This window comes from Panthera pardus, unplaced genomic scaffold, assembly GCF_024362965.1.
Source record: "Panthera pardus isolate Hobbes unplaced genomic scaffold, ASM2436296v1 HiC_scaffold_4, whole genome shotgun sequence".
NCBI lineage: Eukaryota > Metazoa > Chordata > Mammalia > Carnivora > Felidae > Panthera > Panthera pardus.
In genome coordinates, this window is record NW_026526969.1 from 18,962,493 (window position 1) to 18,981,327 (window position 18,835).

Sequence of the window (18,835 nt, forward strand, 5' to 3'; positions counted from 1 at the left end):
TTGGGTCCCTGCTGTCACACCCACTCGAGCCTGCCCCTCCGGCTGTGGGCAGAGAACCGGGAGGAACCCAGAGCCCCAGGCCAGCCTTCTGCTCAGCCTGGGGACAGAGGTTCCTTCTATGACTTCCAGCAAGCAGGCTCGTTCAGGCTCTGGCGCAGCCTCGGGGAACCCACCGCCTACAGCCAGCCATCTTACCTGAGTCCTCTAAGGCTTTGGGGGGGGGGGGGGGGGGAGGCATTCAAAGTGGAAAGACTGCTCACTCTCCACCCTCCACCCCTAATAAATAATCTACAGACCCAATTCCTGCATTTCTCATTTTTATTTGACAGAAAAAGTTGCTCTTGCTGTACAGATTTTAAAAAACCAAAATGCCTTTAAGAAACGTGAAGAAAAGTTGGGGGAGGGGCCACAACCTCACTTGGGGGACAGTAGGGGCCAACTAATTTCAACTCCTGCCCCTTCCTTCCAGGAACACCTCACACAAGTTCCCAAGTTCCAACTCCCCCCAGAACTTAGGGTTACAGGGGGGCATTGACGCCTCCCAGCCCTTTCTAACTCAAGACCAGGGTGTCCCCAACTGTATCCTCCCCTCCCACAACTCCCATTCTCATTCCCACCCACCCCAAAACTCCCAAAACGTGAACCAGGAAAAACTCACAGAGATTAACATTTCACAGGAACAAAGAAAAAGGGGGGGGCGGGAAGGAGGAAGAGTCCTCTCCCAGGAGTCTGCCAGGGTTCGGGGGTGGGGGGGCAGACAAGGACCCCTCCCCACGGCTGGGTAAAGGGGGCACTCCCTGCAGCTCCAGAACTTGGGGTGTGGTGGGATTCCCCCCACAGAGATTCAAGGAGACCTGAAACAGAGGAGACAGAGATCAGTGCCTAGGCCCCAGCCAGCCCCAGAGGTCCCCAGGCACAAGAGCTTGACAAGGACGCACCTGGATGAGCGGTGCCGCACGGGGCGGGGGCTGGGTGTCTCCCTCCTGCGCTTGTGGCCAGGGGAGCGGCTGTCCCCACGCTGGCCTCTGCGGGAACCCCGCTCGCTGCTACTGCAACAACAAGAGGACAGTCAGCCCGTGTGCAAGGCAACACCAACCTCTGGCAACTTCGAGCCCCAAAGCTGCTCAGAGTGGCGGTGACCAGGCTGGCCACTGACGGGAGGCCTTACCTCTGCTGGTCCCGTGGCGAGGGCTGAGGCGAAGGGCGGCGGCGCTCCGCAGGCGAGTAGCTGAGGGACCGAGAATCTCGGAGGGAATCTATTGGCTTCCGAGGACTACGGGACCTAGGGAGCAGAGGAAGTTGCCATGGCACCACGCTCTTCCAAACCCACCAGCCGGCACTCAGGACCACCCCCCAGGTCCTGACCACCAGACCTCATACCACACAGGGCCAGCCTCAGACCCACCTTTGTCTGCTCACTCACCCATCCGCCCGCACACCATCCACCGAGTGCCCCACTGGGCAGGGCACGGGGTGCAGCGGGGGATGCAAAGAGAAAGACAGTCCCTGCCCTTGGAGGGGCTCAGTCTGGTGGTGAAGGGAGGCCAAGGGAGGCCCGCTCGGCCCCGTGTATGGGAAGCAGCCCCACAAGGACCGATATACGTGGGTCTGGGGACCCGGGGGGGAAGGGACACAGGGCGGGGAAAGGGGGGGAGGGTAGTCTTCTCGAAGGTGCTGTTTGAGCGGAGTCTTGCAGAACGAGGAGTTCACCAGGCGGACAAGGGAATTCCAGGCAGAAGGAACAGCATGTCCAAAGGCATGGGGTTCTCCTTAGACTGCAAGGCGCTGGGTATGGCTGGAGCACAGGGCATGTGTGGGGGCGGGCAGGAGAGGAGAACACAGGGCAGGCAAGGCCAGTTGGTGAAGAGCCTCACACGCCATTCCCGCAGAGGTGGGGCTTTATCCTGCAGGCCACAGGGCGTCCCGGAAGGATTTGTGGAGTGGAGGGAAGTAACCAGATGTGCGTTTTAGAAAGATCCCTCTGGCTACGTGTGGAAGAGAATGGCGTGGAGGCAGGGAGACAGGGAAGAGGCTGTGGACAGAGTCGGGAGAAGATGACGGTGGCCAGACCAGAGCCCTGGCGGGAGCAACGGGGAGATTTAAAATCTAGAATCCCTGGGACGTGGGAGCAGGAAACAGGCTGCATGTCAGGGGAAGGGAAAGGAAGGAACCTAGGACTCCACAATTCTGACTGGAGCACCCACACTCGGACCCTTTGCCGGAACAGGGCACAGCACAGGTGGTAGGGAGAGCGCCCAACTCCCCCCACGCAACCAGACAGCACAGTCCACCAGAGACTCCCGGCAGGGATCTCGCGCCCAGGGTCACACCCCGCCCCTTCCGGCTCCGGCAAGGCCGCACTCACCTCCGCTCGCCGGGGGGTGGCTTCTTGGGGCTTGCAGGTTTGGGCAAGGCCTGAGGGCCAGGCTTAGCGGGGGAGGGGGACGAAGAAGTAGAGGAGGAAGAGGAGGAGGAAGAGGAGGAGGAGGAGGAGGAGGAAGAGGAGGAGGAGGAAGAGGAGGAGGAGGAGGAAGAGGAGGAGGAGGAGCTGGAACTGGAGCTACTGGAGCGCCTCTTCCGCTTGGCCGGGGTCGGCTCCGGAGGACGTCCCTCTCGAACAGCCTCCTTGGGGGCCGGGGTGGGGCTGGGGACCCTGTGGGAGAAGCAGAGCGTCAGGAGGAGACACGCCGCCCCAGCCCCGACCCTACCTTCCTTGGCCTGGAGGAACGGCAGTGGGGGAGGGGTGCCGGAGAAAGGCCCCAGGAGCCCTCGGAGCGGAGAGCCGGCGAGCACATTCTCTGGAGAGCAGTGGCCCGAGATGCCCCGACCTCTGCTAACACGAGCAACAGGCCGGGCCCGCAGCACAAGGGATCAAGGCTAAACCTCAAGAATGTCCCTGACGGAGGAGGACTAAGGCCCCTGGGCTCAGGTGTGGAAGCCGAGCTGGGCGGTCTCCTTCCCGGGAGAGCCGCGGCTTGGGGAGGCCCCTGCGAGCGGGTTGGCCGGGGGAGGGGCCGTCCTGCCTGGAGGCAGGGAGAAGGATGGGATGACCTCTGAAGATCCTTCCAGCCCAGGGAGTTCCTCTTGAGGTCTAACTGCCATCCCTCCTGCTGTAAAATTAAGTCCATTTCCTCTAGTTCTGTCCTCTGTAGAGACGGAAAACTTATCATTATCCTCTAGAGAATGAACCTTAGGAGACTTTTACCTGTCCCGTTCCTCCCCCCGGTGCCCCCACCCCAGCATTCTCTTCGACCCCAGCTTAGGGGTCAAGGTCCCATACCTCTTTCAAAGAGCCAAGAGCCTCTGGACAGAACTTCTCCCTCCCCACCCCCACCCACCCCCCAAACCGGCCCCATCCAACGGTTCTGCCAGTCAAGCCCCCTCACCTCTTCAGCGCTACCTCAGGTTGAGCAGGAAGGCTAGAGCCCTCCGAGTCGCTAGAACTGGAACCGGAGGAAGAGGAGGAGGAAGAGGACGATGACGAGGATGAAGAGGAGGAGCTGGATGAGGAGGAGGAGGAGGAACTCCGCCGCTCCTTTGCCGGCTGCAGGGTGGCCAATGCAGAAGGCTGCTGGGCCCCCGTGGAGGCCGGTGTTTCCCCACCCTCAGGGTGGGACACCCCAGGGACAGGACCAGAGAGCATGCCGTTGTGGTCACCAGCAGAGGACGTGGTCTTTGCCACCGTCCCAGAGGAGAGGGACTGAGACCCTGCTACAGGGGTGGTCTGGGCAAGCAAAGCTCGGGACTGGTCAGAAAAAGCAGATGGCGCAGGGGACCTAGGTCGATCCTGAGCTGGAGGAAGAACACACTGGGAGGAAGCCTGGACCATTCTAGAAGCAGGAGAGGGAGCCCGCTCAGAGGTCATTCTAGACTGGCTGAGGGCAGACGGTGGGGTTCTGGAGCCTGGGCCTCCTGGTGGGGTTCTGGATCTGGCTCGGTCAAGAAGTGGTGGTGAGGTTCTACCACTAACACGTTCGTAAGCAGTGAGGGGCACCCGGGGACTGGTAAGGTTTGCACCAGACAAGGCTGGAGCCATCCTAGCACTGGTGAGGCTTGCAGGTGCCATGGCCGGAGGGGTTCTGGAGCTGGCAATATTCACAGGAGCTGTAGCATGTGCAGATCTAGGACCCACCAGGTTTGCAGGGGCTGCAGCCTGGGCTGTTCTGGAGCTGGAGGGATAGTTTGCAGCGGTCGGGGGAGTGCCAGAGCCGGTGAGACTCAGAGCTGCCAAGGCAGCCGGGGTTCTGGCTCCTGCTAGATTCACAGCCGGGGCCGTAGGGGTGCGAGGGTCAGCGAGGTTCACAGCAGAAGGTGCCACTGCTGTTCTGGGGCTGGCCAAGTTCATGGCTGCCGCCGCAGCTGGCGTTCTGGAGTCAGCCAGGTTCACTGCTGTTGGTATGGCAGGTGTCCTGGCACCGGCCAGATTCATCGCTGCTGCAGAAGCTGCAGGAATCCTGCTGGCAAGACTGGCAGCTGGAGCCGTTCTGAGACTCATGAGAGGCACTGGAGCCGGGACCTGGGACATTCTTGCAGCAAGGCCAGCAGCAGACATGGATGGAGGCGGCCGAGCAGTGCCAAGACTGATGGCTGTCAGGGCAAGTGCGATCCTAGACTGTGCGTGATTTTCCGGCACAGATGTTCTCGGGTGATCAGGAATTCGGGGACCTGGACCATCCATCATGGAGCCACCAGCTTGCTGCAGGACAGACATAGGTGTTCTGGAGCTGCCAAGGGGTTCCAGCATTCCAGGTGATCGACAGCGGTCCAGAGGAGTTGGTGACATGCTAGGACGACTGAAACAGCTCATTCTGGAGCTATTGAGCGCTACTGGAGGGGTCCGAGAACCAGAATGATTTCTCGTTGCCGGAGGAGTAGCAGAACGTGAACGATCAGAACTACTTCCGGATGCAGAACGTCTTCGGATGGCGGGAGGAGATCTCGTTAAGGACCGTTTGCCCCGAGTTGTTCGTGGAGTACGGGATCTGGAACGGCGACGGATGGCAAGGGGAGAGCGACTTCGAGAACGCTTGCGTGGCAACAGCGGGGTCCGAGATCTAGAGCGACGCCGGATAGCAGGAGGTGTTCGGGACCGAGATCGGCGGCGTGTCACCGGAGAGGTTCGAGAGCGGGACCTCCTTCGAGTTACTGGAGATGTGCGAGATCGAGATCTCCTACGGGTGACTGGAGACGTTCTGGATCTCGATCTTCTGCGAGCGATAGGGGAAGTTCTGCTTCGAGATCGCCTCCTGGTCACTGGTGGAGTCCTAGATCTGGACCTTCTTCGAGTCACCGGTGGAGTTCTGGAACGGGAGCGCCGGCGTGTTGGGGTTCTGGATCTTGAACGACGGCGGGTTACTGGTGGTGTTCTAGACCTGGATCGCCTTCGACTCACTGGCGATGCTCTGGATCGAGATCTTCGTCGAGTCACTGATGTCCTGGACCTTGATCGTCTCCGACTGACTGGTGAAGTTCGAGACCTGGACCTACGGCGGCTGACCAAAGGTGTTCTGGACCTGGACCGCCGGTGAGTGGCTGGAGAGGCCCGAGACCGTGAGCGTTTCCACGGAGCTGGTGATGTACGAGAGCGGGACCGCTTCCGACTGGCTGGGGGTGTCCGAGAACGGCCTCTTCGGCGTCGGGAAGAAGTTCGGGAACTCTCCTGCCGGGCAGGTGACCTTGAGTGGTAACCAGAGCCTCCCCTCCGCCGCCGAGTGACCCGAGACCTCGACCGGCTCCGCTGTCTTCTCCGCGAAGTTGACTGAGAAGATCCAGACCTATCTCGACGTCGAGTTGTTCTGGTTTTCTCTCTCCTTGAGCGGGAACGGGATCTCTGAAGCCCACGAGGCTTTGGTGAAGGAGAACGGCCTCTCCTTGAAGTTGTCTTAGCACGTGGGGATGAAGCTGAGCGCCGCCGGCGTGAGGACCTTGACTTTTCAGCTGGCTCTGGGGAAGACACTGAAGGACTTCTTCGACGTCTCGGGGGGGTTCTAGAACGGGTCTCTGGTGAGGACGATGCAGAGCGGCTTCTACGAGACAGCCTGGCCTTCCTAGTCAGCTCAGGAGACGATCTAGAGCTGCGACGGCGAGGTGGAGTGCGGGACTTGGTCTTGGGCTCTGGTGATGACCTAGAGCTTCTTCTAGCAGTTCTGGATTTGGGTGGGTGTTCTGGAGAGGACTCTGAACTGCTGCTTCCGTCAGGAGAAGGGCCTCTGCCTTTGCTCGATGAACCTGACCTGCTTCGTCTGGGAAGAGCTCGAAGGGCAGGAGCCTTGGGTTCAGGAGAAGAATCAGAACCGCTCTGTGCCCTGGGTGCCACTCTCAGCTTCTCTTTAACTTCAGGGGATGAGCCAGACCTACTACGGCGAGGAGAAGGTCGGGCTTTGCTATCAACCTCTGGAGACGACCCTGACCGACTCCTTTCTCTAAGTGGTACTCGTGTCTTAGCTTTGGAATCTGGAGAAGAGTCTGATTCACTTCTTTCTTGAGGGGATGCACCGGGCTTCCCATCAAGTTCTTGAGAAGACCCAGATCGACTTCTCTGTCCAAGAGGAGTCCTAGCCATGGTCTTCTGTTCAACTGATGACTCTGACCCACTTCGTTCTCTCTGGGGGGTAAGACACTTGTTGTTGAGCTCTGGAGATGATGGAGAACGACTCCTTGGCCTAGGAGTCTGGGGCAAAGCTTTTGGTTCTGGAGAAGAATCACATTCACTTCTCCCCCTAGACGGTGTTCTAGGTATATCTTTCATTCCAGGAGAGGAGCCAGATAAACTGTGCCTCGAGGGAGTCCCAGACCCATCTCTAAGTCCTGGAGAAGACCCAGACCTGCTTCTCCTTGAGGGGGTTCTGGGTAAACCGTCTTTCAGTTCAGGAGATGCAGAGCTACTTCTTTCCCTCGATGGCGTTCTGGGTACAGCATCAAGCACTGGCGAAGAAACACTCTGATTTGAAGACATTCCTGCTTTTTCCACTGCATCTGGCGATAACTCAGAACTGCTGCGTCTGGAGGACCTTGTGGATTGTTCTTTCATGTCTACAAATGGATCTGTCTCCAGCTGATTAGGAAAAGATCCATTCAAATCTTCTTTAACCTCAGGAGAAAACCCAGCATTCATTTCTGCAACAGGGCCTGAGTTTCTAAATTCTAAAGGTGATCCAAAGCTATTCTCCCTCGGGGAGGAATTAGACAGCTCTTTATGCTCTGGAGAAAAATGTGGCCCACTCCAAGTTGAGGCCACTGCAGGGACTTCTGCTTCCAAAGAAGTCTGTGACTGGCTTTGGTCAAGAGTCAAAGACACAGGTCTTTCTTCTATTTCAGGTGAGGATTCAAAATTACCTCCAGCCATTTCTTTAAGTTCTGGAGACAAATGAGAGAGGACCTGGTTTGAGGATTCTTCAGATTTCTCGACGTCCATTAATTCCTCATCTTGGCTTGGCTTAGCTGACGTACTTTGGTCTTTTGTATCTGGGGATGACCCAACACCACCTCTTTCCCTTGATGGGGTTTTAGGTGTCTCTCTGAGTACTGGTGAGGACTCAGATTTATCCTGCACTGGGAAAGGACTAGATTTGTCTCTTGGTCCAGGAGATGACACAGTAATATCTTCCTGAAGTAGTAAGCCTGTTTTCTCTTTTGACTCAGAAGGCTCCAATCTACTCTGCCCCAAAAGAGATTTAGAGTCCATGGCAGGATATGGGAAAGAGTCAGACTGAGACTTGCTCTGCTCAGGAGACATTCCAGATTTTAGCCTAGGACTTGACAATTCACTTCTGTCTGGTCTTGGTGGAGATCTGGGTGTCAGCTCAGTGACTGGAGATGAAGACCTGGACCGGCCACCCTTAAGAGGTGTGTGAGATTTGCTCTGCAGAGACGGAGACTCAGAGTGACTCCGTTTCATGTCTGGACTTGAAGTATCAGATCTAGGGTCTGGTGAAGTCTGTGATTGTCCTTTCTGTTGCAGAGAAGAGGAGACAAAATACATTTCTCCTGGTGGTGTGGTAGACTTTACTCCTGGACAGAGAGAGAAGGATCCAGAACTTTGTGCTGGTAAGTCTTTAGACTTCTCTTGGGAACATGGGGACTTAGATCCACAAAGACTGTGCCCTGATGGAGTTTGGGGCTTAACTTTAGGGCATGGTGAAGTAGACCCTGAGTGACTTTGTCTTGGTGGTGTTCCAGGTTTCACTTTGGTATCTGGTGAAGAGGACCTAGAACGGCTGTGTCTCTGCAACAATCTAGATTCCATCTTGGAGCAAGGAGACTCTGATCTGCTTTGCCTTGGCGGTGTTTTAGAGGTTACCCTACTAGGACTTGGAGAAGAGGAGCCAGAATGACTTTGGACTGGCGACATTACTGCCTTCACTTTGGGTTGTGGAGATGACGATCCAGAGCGGCTCCCTCTTGGAGGGGTGCTAGATTTCACTCTAGGAGGAGAGGACCCAGAGCAGCTATGTCTTGAAGGGGTCATAGATTTCACCTCAGGGTCAGGTGATGATTCTGAACGGCTCTGTATTTGTGGTGTCGCAGATTGTTCATTTGCCTGGGGACTTGTTACAGACCCTTGCCTTGGTGGTGTTCCAGACTTCACTTTAGGTTGAGGAGATGAACTGGAACAACTCTGTCTTGAAGGTGTTTTAGATTTCTGGTTAGAAGGAGGAGAAGAACCAGAACGACTTCGCCTTGGTGGTGTTCTAGATTTAGCTTTCGGCTGGGATGATCCAGAGCGACTGCGCCTTGGTGGTGTCCGAGACTTTTGTTTAGGACACGGAGAGGATCCCGAAAGGCTTCGCCTCAAAGACAAGCGAGATTTTGCTTTGGCCCGCGGTGAAGAGAGAGACCTGCTCCGTCTTGAAGAAACTCGAGATTTTTTCATTTCCGGGCTTGAGTTGGACCTGCTCCTCCTCTGTGATGCTCTGGATTTGTTCTTCCGCTCTGATGATGAACCAGACCTGCCTCTTCTTTGTGGTGTTCTAGAATGAGATCTTCCTCGTCTAACTAGACTTCTACTACGAGATCTTCGTCTTGCTGGTGTCCTAGACCGAGATCGTCCTCGTCTTACGGGTGTCCTAGACCGAGATCGTCCTCGTCTTGCTGGTGTCCTAGACCGAGACCTCCCTCTCCTGGCTGGTGTTCTAGAGCGTGACCGACGTCTGGCTGGAGTTCTAGAGCGTGACCTGCCACTTCTCCTGGCTGGTGATCTGCTACGAGACCTCCGTCGTACTGGCGATCGGGTCCTAGATCTGCGCCTAGCAGGTGTCCTAGAGCGAGACCTGCCTCTCCGGGCTGGTGTTCTAGAGCGGGACCTACGCCTGGCAGGTGTTCTGGATCGTGATCTCCGCCTGGCAGGCGTTCTAGAGCGAGATCTAGCCCGGCGGGCTGGCGTTCTAGAACGAGATCTGCCCCTAGCGGCTGGGGATCTAGAATGAGACCTGCCTCGCCTTGCTGATCTAGACCTGCCTCTTCTCTGGGTATTTCTGCTTCTAGACCAGCCTGGTCGCTGAGGAGACCTAGAGCGACCACGTCGCTGGGGGCTTCTGGACCGTCCCCACCTCTGTGCAGACCGGGACCTACGCCACTGAGGGGACCGGGACCTAGAATGACCTCTTTTGGTAGGGGTTCGAGACCGAGATCGCCCCCTCTTAGTGGTGGTAGGGCTACGGGACCTCCCCACTCTTCGAGAAGGGGTATGAGAATGTGACTTATCCCGCTTTGCTCGGCCATGTGAGCGACTCTTGGATGCGGGAGAAGAAGAAATCTCTCGGCGGGACCCAGGAGCTGGTGCAGGTTTAGGACTTTCAGGGGAAGAGCTGGCATGTCGAGAAACTTTGGTAGGTTGAGGGGATGGTGGGCAGCTCTCTGAAGACGACTGGGGAGGTTTCTCAGGAGACTTAGGTGGTGAACGGCCCCGGGTTGGGGAAGCCTCAGATGGGGGGTTCACTGGCTCCTGACTTAAGGTGGTTGTTGCAAGGGGTTGTGGGGAGCCGCCATGTTGCTCAGCAAGGAGCGGAGTGGGAGCAGGTGGTTCTGGGCCTGCGCTGCTCCTTTCCGGAGAGGGGCTAGGTCGAATTGCAGATTTCTAAGAGTGGAAAAGAAAGCATGGATAGGAACATAAGCACCAAAACTTCCCATCAACCTAAACACCAAAACTTCCTATTACCCTTAAGAGCCTAACATCCTTGCCAATGAAATTTTTCCTCTACACACCCCATTACAACACCAACTGGTCCTTTACCTCACCACAGGTAGTCATTAACAAAAGATCACATAAAAAGACAATTGGGACAACATGAACAGGCTATCTTATCACTTTAAGTCTCATAACCTAAAAAAAAACACAACACAAACAACACACTACGTTTTACAATAACCCTAACAAAATACCACGGCAACAGAAAAAAAGTGCATACTTTTACTAAACGGAAAAACAAAGCAGTTTCCCGAAGCGTGAGGCATCTGACTTCACCCTTGAAAAACACTAAGATTATGGTGCAAAGACAAAGATTTGAGAATATGGTTTATGTAAATAGAACTACAGATAAGTACAGAAAAAGAAAACGAAACCAAGTTTGAAAAGCTTTAAATATAAGACAAGTAAATGAAATTAAAACAGAAATTAAGTTTTTGAGGTAATCCAACTTGTACTTTAGAAAAATAACTCTGGAGGACACAGAAAACGGGACTAAAAAGCTAAGCATTTAACGAAGAGCAATTACACTGTAATAGCTAAAGCAATAAAACATCACGATTAGGGCTTCGATCAGAATAGCAACCATAAAATGACAAGTACTGAAAAGACCATTCCGGAGTAGTGTTTCCCAATTGCAGGCAGCAATCCAGTGGGTTGACAACTTTTAGTTAGCTACAACCAGCATTTAACAAAAATAAACTCTATAGACAAATCTCAAAATGCTAAAAATGATTTAAAAATACTTTTCTCAAATTGAATGTAAAAGCACAAACAGCATAGTGACGTAAAACCTACAAATACCCGGCGAAGTTTGAAAATGTTAACTCTATAGAATTTGCACATGCAGAAAAGACCTTAATAAAATGAAAACTGCGTTACGAAAAGAACTGAATTCACTTCTTTAAACCAGTTTACTTCCCTCCTTCACTTCAAACACCCATCCTAACCCTCCAACCCAAAAACATGCATTAACTCAAGACGTAACCTACCTCCTTGTCTTTGTCTTTGTCCTCATGAGGACTGCTAGGCTCCTTTGTAGAGGGCTCTGGGCTGCTAGGCTGCCCTGTGTTGGTGGTACCTTGTTCCTTAGAAGGTGCATCTCCCTCCCCTCGACGCCCTGAAACAGGGGAAGGACTTCGCCCAGTCAAGGTAATTGTATGGGTCTTTGCTGCCGCACTTCGAGACCTGAGGAAGGTAATTGAGGGCAGGGGAGAGGAAAGAAATCAGCTCAGGGGAGAAGAGGGAACCCCCTCCCAGCTCCCATCCACCTTTCCTGACTATACAAACCCTCTTCCAAGAAGCCTTCTCTTACACACAAGACTCAAGTCACTCATGGAAATTCAAGTCCACTTCACTTTGGTCCTTTTCTTCCCAACAGTCCCCAAAAGTGTTCTCCCTCTACCCCTTTATCCACCTCCCCCATCCTCCCCAAACCCTCCACCCTGCCCATTCCCTACCCACTTCATTCACAACTCACCTCTGAGCCCACCTCCTTCAGGAAGCCTTCCCCGATTAAGGAAGCCAGGGTAAGGATTCCTTCCTCCCCCAGACACCACGAACAAACCACCACCCCCCCTATTCTGGCAGTCCATATACATCAGAACAAAACAAAAAATAACAAAATAAACAAAAACAAAAACAAAAACAAAAAAAAAAAGAGAAGGGGAAATGTATATGTCTGTCCATCCTGTTGCTTTAGCCTGTCAGCTCCTAGAGGGCAGGGACCGTGTCTTCCGAATGGTCTGTGCAGCGCCTAGCACACCGTGGGCGCTCAATAAATATTAAATTGATTAACCCACAAGTCCCTCTCCCTCCCTTCCTCCTGGACCACCCCTTACCGACTGCGGGAAGTATCGGAAGAGGAAGCAGAGTCAGCAGACGTTGAACGGTGGGCCCGGCGGCTCTTGGGGGCTGGTGTTGTACTACGAGACCTGAAGGAAGGCCACCACCACAGCTCAGGGTGCTATTACGCTTACACTGGATTCTCCTCGTCGGTCCCTCAACCTTCCACCATCAGTCAAGGACACAACTGATTCTCCCCTTTACCCCGCCAGGTAGACTTCACCTAACCTACTGCCTAATAAGCAAATTCCCCTCCAATTCACACAAACTCACTCACCGCTTCCGCTTCTTGTCCTTAGATTTACGTTTGCTCTTTGGAGTGGGAGACCTGACAATGGAAATTCAAAATAATCATCTTAAAAAAAAATCCAAAATCAAATAAAAAAATGACAGAACTATTGACAGAAGATCAAGGAACTGAGCTTTACTCTAAGAAACCCCTACAGAACAGGCAAGGCCAGACGGGCTCACCGTTCCATGTCACTATGTCCCCGATGTCCCAAGGAGCTCTTACCTATGCTTCCGTTTTTTGGATTCAGATTCTGACCTGTTGGAGGGGAGGGGGGGAAAACAACGCATAAACCAATACCTATGCCTGGACTCCTCAAACCTCTCCAGTCACTTCATGTACTCCCACCTCGTACCTGTGCTTCTTCTTCTTAGAACTCTTCTTCCTCTCTCGTCGAGGAGAGCTGCTCTCTGACCTGCTAAAGATGGGTTCAGAAACAAAGTCATTCTACTGGGTTCCTTCTCTGACCCCCCTACTTACAATCCACCCCCAAAAAAGGCTTCTAAATCAACAAACACGAACATCACCAATGTCTCAGACCTAAGCCCAGGACTTATTACTCTCCAGGAAGCAGAAATACCTCTTCCATAAAGCAACAAACCTCAAAACGAAAAGCCCAGTAATTCAAGACGTGGCCTAGTTAGTTCTTAGTTGGCAAAGCTGCAGAATCAAACCTTCCCCAATGAATAAACTTAATACATTCCTTCCCGTGACTGAAATCTGAATGGTAACTCCCTCTTCCCTGATGTACCTCACAACTCTCTCCTGCTTCCCAAAAGAATTCTCTATTTCCGGGGGGGGGGGGGGGGCACAAGACCGGTCCTCTGCTTATTAAAGTGACATCCCAACTAACTTACCGTCCTCTATCTTTCTTCTTTTTCTTCTTCTTTTGCTTTGGGGTTGGTGAGCGAGAACTGCTGGACTCCCGGACAAGGCTGGAGGAAGATGAGAAGAAGCAGGATGAGTGCTAAGATGAATTTTCTCAGACATTTCAACTTCAAAACAACAAAATCTCAACAGTTTGGGAAGGAACAGTCCCCCTCATCCCTAAATAGAGCAGAGCGCTTAGAAGAAAAGAAGCTGACATGCTTTCTTGACCTTGAGTACCTGTAAGGTTTGGGAGGCTCTGGAGCTGGTTGTTTAGCTTCTCGAGCACGTCGCTGAGGATCAAAAGAGCTGCCATCTACATAGGAATCACTGATACCAAAGGCAGCACGGAGTCGCTCATTCTTTTTCTCATTCAGTTCTGCCAACTGGTGAGTCTCAGTTACCCTGGGGGGAAAAAGGCAATGGTCAGAAGGGAAGAGAAAAGATCAGGGTTGCTCACACCACCGGAGGCAGCCAAATGAGACTGGGAAGAAGTTGGGAGAAAGAACAGGGAGGAAGTTGAAGAAGAGAAAACAGGAGAAGCAGTGCAGTCCAGAGGAAATAAGAGACAGTGAAAACACTCACGCTGGCCTCTGCCCTGGGGTCTCTTCCTTTCCCCCAGGGTTCACATCCTTCTCCAGCAACATGAGTCGAAAGGTAGCCACTTTTTCCTGAATTTGCTGTTCCTCGTACCTGAAGAACAAATCCCTTGAAGGTTAAAGCCTGACTAGGCACTTAACCCAGTCCCAAGTTAAAGTTTCCTTATTCCCAGGAGGATCCCTTCCCTTTCCATGCACACATAAAACTTTTCACTCACTGTCACCCAAAGGGCCCTTCTCTTAAATCTTTCTGATCTTTCACTGTTCTTTCTTCCCTCCATTTACTATAGCCTCTAGAACAGTGGATTTTAAACAGGCTAAACTCCAGGGGCTAAAAGAGGAAAGCTAAGCAGGCAAAGTTCCAGGTGCTCCTCCTCGACTTCAACAACAGGTATTTCCTGAGATTCCAAAGTAAAGTGCATTGTATAAAAAGGGTGCCACTGCTGAAGTTTGAAAACCACTGCTCTAAAAGGTTTTCTCAGTGTACTCCTTTTCCAAAATTTCACTTCCCTACCCAACCCATGATCCCCTCTTATCCAGATTAGTATTTCAATTCCTGTTTTCTTGCCTTCACTACCTTCCAAGGCCTCAATCCTTAAATCCATTTACCTTCCTCTTCTCTACCAATGACAACACCTGTCAGCTTCTACTCCAGCTCTTTTCTTGCCTGGTACCTGCTTTCCCACCTCTCCCCTTAAAGCACCTTTTTGTTTTTCAATGGCTTCCCTCTTTCCCCAAGTGTCTTCATCCTAATAATTCAAATTCCCTCAGGCTTTCTCTTGGTACAGACTTTCCTCATCTCCCACCTTGAGCTGTCCCTTAACTCCTCTCAATCTGCTAGCTCCTTTACCTCCTCCCCTCCTGCAACTCCTCTCCAGGCCTCTTCAACAAGCCCTCAACTCCCTACATCCCACCTAATTCCCCCAGCTCTGCACTCACTCAGTGCTTGGCTCTCCCCCAGCCCTCCCCTCACCCCTGCTCTTCCATCATCTCCTCCAGCTCGAGGCATCGCAGCTCCACGCGCCGCTTGCGCTCGTGGTCCAGGATGTCAGGATTAGGCCGCTTCACCAGGGCAGCCTCCAGGCGCCGCAGTTCCTCCTCTCCCTTGTAGTCAGGCCGCTCACCCCGGCGGCCTCGCACCAGGGACAGGTTGCGCTGGACGTAGCCGTTGGTGCCGCTGCCCCGGGGCGTCGGCAGCCCGATCCCGTTGTACATGGCCCCGTGCCCGGGGGGGCACCACCGCTCCTGGGGGGGAGCGGGGAAACACGGGTCAGGGCCCTGACCCCAAACTAACCACTTGCCACCACCCAAATCCCTGTTCTTCACCCCTATTTCAACAGGAAGCTCCACACTAAACTCCTTTATCTGCAAAATCCTCCTGGTCTTCTAACAAAAACCCTTCCTTCCCTTCCCCTTCCCATACTTTCTTTCCACTCAATCCTACCCCAGCTCTTACAGCCTTTTCCCTCAAAGGCCAAGAGCCACTTCCATTTCTGTTTGCACCTACATGTTCTTGTTCCACCCTGAGAAAACAAGAAACCTATTTCTCTCGAATTTTTCCACACTCTTTATTCTCATTTGGCTCCCACAAGCACCAACGTCTCCACCTACTACTAATCTACTTTCCGACATCTGGCAACTGACTGACTGAGGCCCCCAAACAGGGCACGACCACCACTACCACAAATCTGCGGTACCTACGGGCCCACAGTCCAAATCCAAAGATTCTTTTCAGAACTGACCTAAGAATTTCAGACTACCACGTCACAAACGCAAAACAGACTAAACAACCCCTACGTATCTTAACACGTGGACCGGTTGGTTTCTGACATAAACCAAGAGTCCCATGCAGCCTCACACTCAAGAATAAAAGCCAGCATGCATATCAGAAACACAAGAACCTTGGCTACATAATCTTCTTGTACTTTACCTCCCCGAGGAGAGGCCGTTTCCCTGATTTCAAATATTTATAAGCTATCGACTACCTTGCCTGATATCTTGCTCCTTTAATTTCCTTCCCAATAGGATTTCTCACGATTTCGGCAGCTCACCCGAGTCTCATTAGCTCCCCTTAGACATCACCTGTTTGCAGCTCAATGCTCTGATCAAACCTCTGCTCCAACTGTTCCCACTGCCCTCTTCTACGTTCCTTGCCCTAAACTTACTCAGAACCCCCCCCCCCCCCCAGCCCTTCACTAAGGCGAAACTGTCAACTTTCCCTACCAATTCCCCGTTATCTCGCTTCCTAGTGTTTCTCTTCCAGACCTGCCTTATCTCTCCCATGTTCTCTTTGTGCCTCCTACACCAAGGTTCTATCCTCTCAGCCTGTCCCAACCCCAGCATGGCTCTGAAAAGCCCTCAACCCCCTCGATTTTTCTGGTTAGATTTCTTAGCTACACGTTTCTTATTCTTTTCTCCTACTACATATACGTTATTTCTTCCTCCATCTCATCTCGTCCGCGACAGCTTCACAGAGCACAAATATGTGAGGGAAAACTACCCCCCTCAAAAACCCCAAGGAACAAGCGAAGAGATTAGTGAAAAATAAGCAAAGGTAGATAAACACGGATACAAAGGAAGCCTATGTTTTTAAAATTCCAGAAGAAACAGCCTATGAGTACCTGAAGGATATAGTAAAACAAAATTTTAAGTATGGGGAGATTGAGAATGGAAGGAAAATTGCCCAATTCCAGAACTGCTTGTACCTCTGTCCCCCAACTCTAAAGGCTGGGCCCCTGCCCAACCCCAGGAGCAGACTCCAGAGGACTGAAAAATCAGAAAACCACACTAAGGTACAGGAGTGACAAATGAAGCTCAATCTAGGAAAAGCAAGTAGAAATGCACAAAAAAATGAAAATTTTCGCTACAGCACAAGAAATGAGTTTCTTTACCTTCCGACACTCACTTTCATTTTCTCAAATACCAATCCTCCCCACTCTAAACCTAGGTCCTTCTTTGCCTCTCTAAACCCCACCCTAGTTTCTGCCTTCCTCGCAGAATGCTTCCAGCGTGCAATTAATTCTTCAGCTTAACCATTCACCCACACTTCCATACCACCTCACACAAAAGTCCTCCCACTCCCTTAAGAGGGCAAACCAGCAGCTGCTAAAGAAAGGACATTAAGTCACAACTAATTGGAGAACTTTAAAAAACAAGTCCTCACCCTCCCCCCTCCCCCAAAGCAGCCCACGGCACCCGAGGCAGTGCTCAGAACACTAAAAGGAAAAGGCGAAGGGGGAACATCAACACACACAGAAGTCACCCGAAACAGCTAACTTTGTAAAACAAACATTCTCAACTAGGGTCCACAGACTGTGAGAACACAAAAGTTGTCCAAGATAAAAATCACAAAGCAAAAATCGACTGCAAGACAGAAAAATTTTTCCTTTTACTGGGAAACTTATCACGACGCCAGACAAAGAGAGACAAGACAATCCTCAATTCAAGACGGGAAACGCTCAAGAAACGAAACGCACCAGGAGAGAGGCGGTGGGCGTGCAGGGAAACGGACACGAGCCAGCCCAGCAAGCTCAGTGATGAGCGGATTCGGGGGGGCTGGGCCAGCGCTACCGAACCCAGAAAAATGTTACGTCCTGGCTCAAGACAAGACCGCAACTCACACACTTAAGAGAAAAGACAACGAAACGCTCGTCTGGAATTCTGGGGCCAGACGACATCTTAGCCCCGCGTGAGTGGCCACGAAGGCTCAGGAGAGACGGGGGCCAGCTAAAGCCTGAAGCGGAGCCCGGCGTTTCCTTCCCCAGGCAGCGCCCCACCGGCCCCGCTAAGCTTGAACTTTCGAGAAGACAATGAAGGAGTGGGGGGCCGGGGGGGGGGGCGGGGGGGGGGCACCTACACTCCCTCGCATACCTGGGCCGAGCACGTCACCTTTACGTTCAAACAAAACAAGCCAAGCCGCAGAGCTCGCGTCTCCCTGCCGCTTCAAGGCCGCCAGCAACGGGCGCGAACTACCTACGTCTCCAGGGCACCCGGTTCCAGGCCTCCCCTGCGCCGGCTGGGCGGCCAAGGCCTATTTTCGGCCTTGAGGGGTGGGGGAGGGGGCTGCGCGGCGCCCGGGAGTCTGGGAGGCTCCGCGCCGGCCCGCAGGCCCCCGGGAGGGACGGAGAAGCCGAAGACCCGAGAGGCTCGGGGGGGAGGGACCCGGGAACGCGCCCCGGCCACGGCCGCCGCCTCCCCGCCGAGAAAATGTCGAAAGGGGTAGCTGCGGGAGGCCCTCCTCGGCCGCACGCGTGGGGGTGGCGAGAAGCCGAGGCGCGCGCTCCCCCCTCCTCGTCGCGAGCGCGCGCGAGCCCGCGAGCCCTCGGCGGCGCGGGCCGTTGCCATGGGGGAGGGGAAGGCAGGGAAAAGCCCGCGCGCGACGGGAACCGAAGGGAAGGGGGAGGGGAGGCGGGCGAGCGAGGGCGTCCGCGTGAGCTAGGGGCGGCGAGCGCGCGTGCGCGCGGCGGCCTGGACCGTTCTCCGCGCGCTTTGGCCTCGCGCCGGGGCCGCCGCCCCTCCCCCACCCGGCTCGCGCGCTCCCTCACCCTCTCACCCGCCGCCGCCGCCGCCGCCGCCGCCGCCGCCTCCGCCCGCCGCCTCCGAGGGGGAGAGGTGCTGCCGCTGCTCACGCTCCCGAGTCCCTCGGGGCCAGGAGCTGCCGCCTCGCCTCGCCGGTCCGCCTGGCTCAGCCGACACAGACGCCTCGTCGCTTCCTCAGGGGCCGCAGCGGGCTCCGACTGCGCCACTCGCACCCCGCCTGGGCCGCGCTGCACGTCAGCACGACCGACGAAGCGCGTCAGCACGCACCCGCGCGCGTCGCGGGGCCCGCCGGGAACCGTAGTACGTCCCGCGGCGCTTTGCGCAGGCGCCGAGGCCACTTCGGGAAGTGTAGTTTCTTAAGGCCCAAGGGAGGTTCAACGCAGCCGCCAAGGGAACTACGAATCCCTTCGGCCAGTGCGAGGAAGGGCGGGTGAGAGGCCCAGAGGGGGCCACGTATTCGGAGTATTTCCGCCGGGGGGGAGGCGGGGCATGGGGGCCTAGCGCCACATCGAG

General features: G+C 54.2%; 1 protein-coding gene across 10 annotated transcripts; it reads right to left on the minus strand.

The window, feature by feature from the left end:
- Window positions 1–300: 300 nt before the first annotated feature.
- SRRM2 (serine/arginine repetitive matrix 2) lies at window positions 301–17,475 on the minus strand. Of its 10 annotated transcripts, none has more exons than XM_053894207.1 (15): window positions 17,404–17,475; window positions 14,757–15,028; window positions 13,770–13,877; window positions 13,425–13,589; window positions 13,175–13,252; window positions 12,673–12,732; window positions 12,543–12,575; window positions 12,306–12,356; window positions 12,025–12,117; window positions 11,176–11,371; window positions 3,387–10,075; window positions 2,366–2,653; window positions 1,169–1,282; window positions 939–1,049; window positions 301–854 (listed from the first exon to the last, which is right to left on the minus strand). In XM_053894207.1, the coding sequence occupies exons 1-15, from the start codon at window positions 17,458–17,460 to the stop codon at window positions 845–847; spliced, it is 8,325 nt and encodes a 2,774-aa protein (XP_053750182.1). In that variant the 5' UTR covers window positions 17,461–17,475; the 3' UTR covers window positions 301–844. The 10 variants fall into 10 exon arrangements, with proteins under 10 accessions (XP_053750182.1, XP_053750181.1, XP_053750180.1 ...); XM_053894206.1 differs by having other exon boundaries at window positions 939–1,046; window positions 12,673–12,735; XM_053894205.1 differs by having other exon boundaries at window positions 12,673–12,735.
- Between the last annotated feature and the right edge of the window lie 1,360 nt (window positions 17,476–18,835).